The following is a 10000-nucleotide window of genomic DNA, read 5'->3' on the forward strand; positions in this document are numbered from 1 at the left end:
TATTTAATCCATCAGTAATTAAACTTATATTCCCCAAGGATTAAAATATCACAAAAACACAGGTCTCATTTCACAATAGAATAGTTAATATAACTATATTATAGCTGACAATACTTATAGCATGCATAGGCCTAAACACTCGCAGTGATTTGTATAGTAGGCCTACTAGTAACACGTGAAGTTTGAAAAGCATAAGTAACATTTATGGTGGTCGAAAGCCAGTTATTGGTGCTAATAGCTATCACTAATTTTATTAAAATATAGGAAATTGTTTTGATATGAAATTGATAATCAACATAACCTTTAAAAACTAACCTGCTTAAACACTGAATGAAACATAAAAAAAAACTAGAAAAACTAGAAAAAAAATGCTCTCAACATGAATTAACCTCATAAAATTTATTATTATTATTATTATTATTATTATTATTTGGAACGGTTATGAAACGTCAAAAGTTATGACTGATAAACCACATTTTAAAATGGATACAAACTCCAATAGGACCATCTACAGTAGTCCAAGGTTCCAAACCTAACCCAACATAGGAGTCGTATCCTTAGCTATTTATCTACCAGGGGGGATATGACCCCTCTTTGAGGGCCGTATCCTTAGCTTACCCTAAGACAATATTTTACTAGCAAAGAAAATCTATTTGACAAGCTACAATCCTAGTTGGAAAACGAGGATGCTATAAGTTTATGGGCTCCAGCAGGGAAAAATAGCCCAGTGAGGCAAGGAAACAAGGAAATAAATAAACTACAAGAGAAATAATGAACAAATAGAATAGTTTAAGACCAGTAACAACATTAAAATAGATCGTTCTTATACAAAAAAGAAACTAAAAAACAATATGAGGAGAAATCAGACAGAATATTGTGCCAGTGTACCCACAAGCAAGAGAACTCTAACCCAAGGCAGTGGAAGACCATGGTACAGAGGCTATGGCAACTATCCAAGAATAGAGAACAATGGTTTGATTTTGGAGTGTCTTTCTCCTAGAAGAGCTGCTTTCCATAGCTAAAGAGTCTCTTCTACCATTACCAAAAGTAAAGTGGCCACTGAACATGATTACCATGGCTAAAGGGTCTCTTCTACCGTTAAGTTTATTTTTGCCTATCTTGGGGGGTTGGGGCTTGCCGGCTGACGTTCTGGTGAGCATCTATTCTGATGGAACCGGAACTGAAACCAGTGACCTTTAACCTTTTAACCTTTATACAGGTCAGGGGTTCTATGGGGGGACGCGTGGTCATCACCAATGTGACCCTAGACGCATCGGGGCCCTTCCAGTGCGAAGTCTCGGCCGACTCGCCCACCTTCTACACCGATTCACACTACGCCAATCTCAGCGTTGTTGGTCAGTTTTATTCATTTGGGTTTTTTATTATTATTAAAAAACAAGGATTTTTTAATTTTTCTCTTATAAATTTGTATACTTACGAATTTCAATGGAGAGAAACTGATTAAGAAAATACAATGTAAATATTTTGGCTAAAAAATAAATCTGAGATTTTAGACAAAAACAAATGAAAATCGAAGAGTGTCGTTTTTTTTTATAAAAACGGAAGAATTTTTATATATCTTTAATAAATTTGTATACTTACGAATTTCAATTGAGGGAAAACTGATTTGCAAAAATTCCATAAAATATCAAGTAAATACTTTGGCTAAGAAATAAATCTGAGATTTTAGACAAAAACAAAAGAATATGGCAGATCGTCGGAACCCAAGACATACGGCGAAATGCTCAAGAATATCAAAACAACGAAAATATCAATTATTAAAGTATATTTTAAAGTTTACTTAAGATGAAAACGGAAAACCAGTGGTTAAAGCAAATGATTTAGTTTACTTTCGGGAGACGAGACCGGACTATACGCTTTTTCCCAATTTGTAGAAATGGAGGGAGAATTGTTTCTTTAATTGTAATCAAATAGACTGCGGAAATATTTCATAGCAGCTGTATTTATACAATATCTTTCTTCTAAAACTTGACAGAATATTTACTGCTGGGATCCAATTTATGAGAAAGAACAGCATTTTAAACTATTTTAGATATGAAAATATTTGCAAATCTTAATTACATATTGCACCTATTTTATTTTGTATTAAATAGTCTGTGAATACTACAAACACTAATATTGATACATAAGTGTATAATCATTTATGGAAAGGTATACTCCTATTCATATAGGCCTATGCATATAGGTATGTTACTGAAAGTTCTTCAGTACAGTGTCTATAAATCATAGGTAATAGAGAATTGACATTTCATCTAATATAGATATTACAAAAATATCCTACGCCATTAGTGAGACCAAGAATTTTTTCTTTCTTTCCCAGATCTACCAGACACTAGGCCTATCATTTCGGGAGTGAAGCGTCCTTACCTGCATGGCGACTGGGTGGACATCACCTGCACTTCTAAAAGATCGAAGCCTCCTCCCGAGTTATCCTTTTCCATCAACAACCAACCGGTAAATCCTGTAGGCCTAATGTTCACAACGCTATCAAGAGAATAAAATTACTTCCAGCTCTTTCTTTAAAGAGTTTCTATAATGTTTAAAACACTTCCAGAAAGCTAATATGACTGGCTACAAACACCATCTTAAACTAACCTTTAGGATCTTATCACAATTCTTGACTACTATGAATTCCTAAAGTCCGGAAAGAAGGACTTTGGGATCTCAAAGTTGTGAAAAATTGTGTAAAATTAAGAGTAATTACTCGATTCATTATCATTTATCTATCTTAATTATATAATTGCAAATTATTTTCTTTCTGAAATATATCTAATATGTATGTACCTATTTTTACTATTATTTGTCCCTGGTTTCTTTCCAATCTGTCATTATTATTATTATTATTATTATTATTATTATTATTACAATATAAGCAGCAACCCTAGTTGGAAAAACAAGATGCTATGAGCCCAAGGGCTCGAACAGGGAAAAACAGTCCAGTGAGGACAGGAAACAAGGAAATAAACTAAAAGAGAAGTAATGAACAATCAAAATTAAACATTTCAAGAAAAGTAACAACATTAAATTAGATCTTTCATATATAAACTATATAAACTTCAAAAACTATTGAAAATTTAACTCCATCTGTTCTACACTGAACAGGCTCAGGTGGGATGGACAGAACCCCAGATCGACTACATTGACTCCGAAGGGCTCACCGACTCGGTCCTTCGAATGCGCCTTCCTTTATTACCGAAGATCCTGAAGGAGGCGGGGTACGCAAAGGTGAAGTGCTCATCAGACATAGCTAATATCTACCACGAGGAATCCTTCGACGTCCTCACCACCATTTCCCCTTTCCAGGCCTCTGTTCTGGATGGCGCTGGCAGGGCAGGTGAGGGAGCAAAGTCCTGCGAGGTAGCTTCAGTAACATATCCTTTCAACTTGAATATATCGAGAGGAATGCCTACTGTAATTATTCATAATGAATACGCAGCTATAATCATTCATGAATTACTGTAGGCCTACTTAGAAGTCAGACGCTTTTTTTAGTTTCCTTACGTACTAAATCCTTTGGAATTACTGTAGGTCTACTCAAGGTCCTAAAGGACCTTGGGTCTACGGACCTTGGGTCTACTCAAGGTCCTTTAATGGACCTTGGGTCTACTCATAGGTCTCACGACTTTTTTTAGTTTTTTTTTTGTGGTTAGTTACTAAAACCTTTGGATACATTATAGAGATATAAAACAGTCAGTACCCATATGCTACGATTTGTTTTCTGTTTCACAAGGCTAAACTTAACCAGCCTTTTCTGAATCTCTAGGATACATATAGGCCAGCATTCTGTGATACATAGGTACAAATGATGAACTACAAGTTATTAGAAAACGGGTAATTTTTCCAAAAGTTATTGGAGTATGCCCACACAAGCCATTCATAACTGGGGAACATAGGTCTACTGTCACAGTTGGTTTATAAACAGTTCCATGATTTTAATCCGACAGTTTAAAGGCCACTCGTGAATGGCAGGGGCAAGGGACAGTGACATTGCCCTATCGATCTAGACAATGCCCTAGAAACTGACCATATATGCATATGATCAGCGCCCAAGCCACCTCTCCACCCAAGGTAAGATCAAGGAAGGTCAGGCAATGGCTGCTGATGACTCGGCAGATAGACCTATATGCTCCCCCAAACCCACCATCCTTAGCTCAAGAGGATGGCGAGGTTGCACCGACCAAAGAAACTAACGAGTCTGGGCGGGACTCGAATCCCAGTCTAGCATTCACCAGTCAGGGATGTTACCACATCGAATTTTGTTTATTATCTCATATATTTTATTGATAAATACCACCAATTGATAATATTGTCAATAACTTACAACTATCAGTATATGTAATAACGCAATCTATGTTTGCAGATGGATCCCACGGCTTTTGCTTGGGCGTCATTTCAACCATGCTGGCCGTGCTTGCCTTCTTGAACCGGAGTCACGCTTGAGGAAAGAAAAAAGGAAGAGAAATAGAATGGAATTGAAGGCTCGCCAGGAAGAGATATTCGCCTGTGGTGAACCCAGGAGAGAGAGAGAGAGAGAGAGAGAGAGAGAGAGAGAGAGAGAGAGAGAGAGAGAGAGAGAGAGAGAGATTGTTTTGTTTTTAATACGAAAATCTTCCCAGAAGTCGTTTATCGATGATTCGGTTTTCATGATAATGTTGTAAAGTAGACTAATTTTCCGTGTACAATCAGTGATCTTTTGATGATGTTAGGCTGCCTGAGTTAAGATAATTATCCTAAATGACGACATCTTTATAAATAATACAGGAACGAAAAAAAAGTGCTTTCATTTTAAATATCTTACACACGGGCTTTTCTCAAACCATTCACGTATGTGTGTGTGTGTGTGTGTGTGTGTGTAACCAAAGGGATTCTAGGAAGTCACGTAGCGTCTTGTAACACATTATTCGTTGAATACAGCCGTTGTTAAAGCAATTTAAGAATTTCTAGAATGTACTGGAATAACGTCCCAATTACATATTTCCCCAAACCAATGAAGAGTTTAGTACTTTTTGACCTATTTGAATCCATATAGGACTAACCTGGTGCATGATAACGCTATTCTCCTGTCCCTTCTAAGTGAATTATTAAACCAATTTTGAGATCATGGAGAAGAAATTCTAAAGAAAAAATAAGAAACATAAGAATAAGAAGTAAGTTTGATTAAGAACAAGGATAGGAAAGGTCGAAGGTTGACTTTATATTCTATGTCATGACTCATGTACGGTCGCTTAGGCTACTTTAGACATAGGACAACCACAGGAATGTCTTTAGCTAATAATAATAATAATAATAATAATAATAATAATAATAATAATAGATAAATAAATAAATGAATAAAGTTCCACTTGAAAGTTGATCAACATTTTGGGATAAGCTAGTCAGACACACGTCCTTCTCAGCCATAGCTCTAACCCACCATTCCTGACTAACTATTAAGAATATAAATGTAATATATGTAAACACAGGTATAATGGGATTTATATATGTAATGGATGACAAAGATGAATATCATATATAACATTCTCATCCCTTAACAAACTACAAGTTCAAAAAGTTCATCATAGTAGAGATTTACATAAGATGGTCTATAGTGGAATATATGTTGTTAACTGACTTACAGTATAGCTAGTCATAAAATGCATCTATTGAAACTTGGGCAATGAATACACGTGGCAAAGCAGCATAGGACATAATCTATGCATTAATCAAACCTTATCTAGTGTTATACTCAGTTATTCACATTAAAATCTAATTGATAATAGACATAAAGGCACATAAAAGCTCAGGTCTGAAAATTCACTCTGTCCAAGGCCATATGAGCAATGTCAGTCTAAAAGCTCGTCCCATTACTGTTTGCCAGGCACAAAGGACTTCTTGGAATCAAACAGTCTTCATCAGTCACATAATGATAATGCTTGTAGGTCATAGCTGAGCACAGGTTGGCTGAGCTAGGTCTAGGAGCTTGTTGGTAGTGGTAACAAGCAGTCTTGTTTATGAAATACTGTGTAGCCAGACTGTATTCCTCTTCCCTCTTATTACACGAGTCTTCGTACCTGCAAGCACGTAAAACTCTTTTAGAATAATATATTGCAACTCTGTTCCATTGATATATTCGTTATAAAGTGTCAAATTCCACAATCAATCCACTACAATCTACGGGGGGGGGGTTGCATTTATGGTGACCGGCCTTTGTTGTAAAGTAGAGTATGCTACAACTATAATTGTTGTCTTTGGAATTGATTGATACATAAAAAAAAATGAGTCTGATCTTCTCAAATGCCTTAATGATTGAACCTTGATTAAAGTTGGGGGTGTGAAGAGTAAGAGTTGAAAAGGTTTCTGGTATTTTTTACGTTAACCCAGAGACAATCACCCATAGGCATAATATGATTTCCTTTTCCTCTCTGGATGAGGTAGATCTATCTATAGTCCATTTCTTTTATCGAGGCAGATTTGCACCGACTCGCAGCGGTGCCCTTTTAGCTCGGAAAAGTTTCGTGATCGCTGATTGGTTAGAATGATCTCGTCCAACCAATCAGCGATCAGGAAACTTTTCCGAGCTAAAAAGGGCACCGCTGCGAGTCGGTGCAAATCTGCATCGCTAGAAGAAATTGACTATAGTATAAAGTGTGTATTTGGTTGTTAAACATGTTCGTCGAATGGTTAGAAAAAAAGTCTGTTCTCTACTGACTTTTGTTGGCAGGGCTTCATTGTCCACAAACTTTATGCATTTGTGACTGTCTGCCAACTCTTCGAACCGTTTGACAAGCAGGTTCGACAACCTGGTTCAACGAACCCTTCGACCGTGTGAACCCCACTTTAAGACTCTACTACCACCAAATGCAATTGAATTCACATATTGTAATTTGAAATAAAACACAGATGTTACACTCAAAGCTATTCCTAACTACGACTAATCTTAACTTGAAACTCTTGGAATGCACAAAATTGGGAAATTGTGGTTAAGAAACGAAATTCACACTGATCTACCTGACAGCCCAAAATGGCGAACCGAGCTCCATGTCACTGTCTGACAGCCACTTCCATCCTTCAGTGTCGTCCTTGTGCCGACCCCCAATCCAAAAGTCTGAAGTTATACCTGTGCATTAAGAGATTATGTAAGACTTAAGAGCATCCGCTACTGAAAAAAAAAGTTTACACTCTACATTCCATCAGTATTTATATTATCAATGATTCAAATTTAGAAAAAAAAACTGCCAAAATATTATTCTCTACTAAAAAAAATAGTTTACAGTCTACATTGCATCAGTATTTGTATTATAAATAACTCACATTTAGTAAATCTGCTAAAATACTAGTCTTTAAGGGTACCCCCTACTGAAAAAAAATACAATCTATATTCCATCAGTATTTATATTATCAATGACTTAAATTTAGAAGAAAATGCCAAAATACTAGACTCTAAGGGTACAGTCTACATTCCATCAGTATTTATATTATCAGTGACTAAAATTTAGCAAAACTGCCAAAATACTAATCACTAAGGGTACTCTATACTAAAAAGTAGTTTACAATTTACATAACAGTAACTATATTATCAATGACTCAAATTTAGCAAAACTGCCACAATACCGATCTCTAATGGCCAATGTTATTTCGCTAAAGCTAAAGTCTACCAATCCTGTCAAAGAACTCTTAACTGCATCACACACTTTCTGTCGTTTCATACCTGCCTTTAACAAAGTTTAAAGGTTTAAAGGCCGCTCATGAATGGTAGAGGCAAGGGACAGTGACATTGCCCTATAGAGCAGGACAATGCTCTAGAGATTGATCATATATACGTATGATCAGCGCCCAAGCCCACTCTCCACCCAAGCTAGGACCAAGGGGGCCAGGCAATGGCTCCTGATGACTCAGCAGATAGACCTATAGGCTCCCCCTAACCCCACAAGGATGGTGAGGTTGCAGCGACTAAAGAAACTAACGAATTTGAGTGGGACTCGAGCCTCAGTCTGGCGTTCACCAGTCAGGGACGTTACCACATCGCCCATCACAACCCTGGGTGAAGCAAGCAAATATAGGAAATATTACAAACTTAGCCTAGTATGAGAGTTTGACCACAATAATGATATTCCTCAAAGTTTGATAATTATGAGGTAAGCCTAAAAAGACTCGTAAAATATGTGCCTCAGGTTTTTATCCAGAAAGTGGGCTTCACAGGACAAATAATTTATACAAGGGGGAAACGTGTTCCTTATTTTAGTTAAGAAGTCTGCATCAGTGAAAAAGTGTATATAAGTGGTGGAATGAAAAAGAGCTGAGTACTTACAATAAACAGAGCCCTTGAGACTTTCCCTGAGTATAGAGGACGCACAGACCCGTCTAAAACTCACCGTGCTCACGCAGATGCTTCATTAGGGTGACAAACTGTTCATAGTTGTCACCGAAAGAGACTAACTGCCCGTTAATTAATTCGCAGAACATCTTCGCTTCGCCCCAGCTGAGCTGTGGACAACAGAAAGAAATAAATAGACAAAGAAAAAATGAGTTTTAAACAGAGAGGGATCCAATGTAGTACTATCTCTATCTGGCTAGTCAAAGGTACCCAATAAATCTCTACTGGTAGTATGGTGCCTTGGCCAACCTACTATACCTAATGAAGAGAACATGAAACGAAAAGCATCTCTTATCTCTCACCTTCAGAATGTAGAAGAAGGACAGGCATTGCTCTCCTACTCGCGTGTACAACACTGGGCACTCGGGATGTTCCATTGTCTTGTTCAACGTCTCGGCGAAGAGTTCACCGCGTAACTCGCTTTTCTCCAGGTTGTTCAGCTCACGGAGAGGCTGGGAGGTAGTTGTGCTAAGAGTAGTAGTACTAAGGGTAGTAGTACTGAGGGTAGTAGTAATAGGCTCTGCAAAGGTTTATATTTGGTTAGTTTCGGCTACGAGTTATATAGTGTGTATATTATACATTTTAAGTCAACAGAATATTACATACAATATAAATATATATTGACCTCACATTGGATTAAACCTTAGTTACATCAAATGCAAAGGCAACAGAACCAAACCAACAGCAAATTCAAATATCTTCATGTAAGGTAGATACTACTGCTAGAGTTATTGGGTACTTCGACTGGCCAGACAGTATTACATTGGATCCTTCTCTCTGGTTACGGCTAATTTTCCCTTTGCCTACACATGCTCTGAATGCGTGTGTGTGTGTGTGTCGGTGTGTCATCAGCCATTATAGTCCACTGCAGAACAAAGGCCTCAGACATGTCCTTCCACTTACGTCTGTTTATAGAGTCCTTTCAATATACGTCATCAAACTTCCGGTCCGCCATCTTGGAGGGCAAACAAAGACGCATTCAGTGAATAGCTATGGTTGAACTGTTGAATATTTAGCCAATTCATCACATTCACATTCACACAATGACCAGTTTTTGCGCCATTGCTGGCTGTGGGAATCGAGGACGAAGAGATGACAAGAGTTTCTACCGCATACTGGCAGTTATTCAGAATCAGGACAAAGATACAGAGGAATTATCCAAGTGCAGACGTGACTTGTGGTTGACCAGAATATCACGGGCTGATCTACGTGAATCCTCACTACCCTACACACGTATTTGTTCTGATCATTTCATATCAGGTCAGTCTCGGCTAGGCCCTAAAAGTATCATTATTCCTGTGTAAACATGCAATATCCAATCGCATAGGTGACTTGACAAGTATCATCGTCAGTTCAGTGTGTAGTGTGTGTGGGGCAGGGGGCATCTCAATTTTTAAACATCAAAGGGGCATCTCAGATTTTCAAAAAAAAAATGAAAAGCACTCATATTGGCTATATTAACAAAGGCTACTTACCTAGGTCTCTATTTCGTCAAGGTGCTCATGCCTATATATAATTAAGTGTATATTTATATTTATTTTAATTTGTGTATTAAATTGTGCAGACATAAAGGCCTATGTGATGAATAAACATTGATTATAAATAATAATAATATCTGAAAGCTGG

At 37.3% G+C, this 10000-nt stretch overlaps 1 protein-coding gene across 3 annotated transcripts in view; it reads right to left on the reverse strand.

The window, feature by feature from the left end:
* LOC137628769 (uncharacterized) overlaps nt 1–10000 on the reverse strand; it is a 45480-nt gene that overhangs the window by 22098 nt on the left and 13382 nt on the right. The window contains exons 6-9 of one of the 3 annotated variants that reach the window (XM_068359971.1): nt 8677–8894; nt 8373–8484; nt 7009–7117; nt 5476–6071 (exon numbers count right to left, since the gene is read on the reverse strand). The exons of 1 other annotated variant lie outside the window; for it this stretch is intronic. In XM_068359971.1, the coding sequence (XP_068216072.1) occupies nt 5849–6071; nt 7009–7117; nt 8373–8484; nt 8677–8894 (662 nt within the window). In that variant the 3' untranslated portion in view covers nt 5476–5848. Of the gene's footprint in view, nt 1–5475; nt 6072–7008; nt 7118–8372; nt 8485–8676; nt 8895–10000 lie in introns of those variants that run through there. One more of the 3 variants, XM_068359969.1, reaches the window with a different exon arrangement.

This window comes from Palaemon carinicauda, chromosome 36, assembly GCF_036898095.1.
Source record: "Palaemon carinicauda isolate YSFRI2023 chromosome 36, ASM3689809v2, whole genome shotgun sequence".
In the NCBI taxonomy this organism is placed as follows: domain Eukaryota; kingdom Metazoa; phylum Arthropoda; class Malacostraca; order Decapoda; family Palaemonidae; genus Palaemon; species Palaemon carinicauda.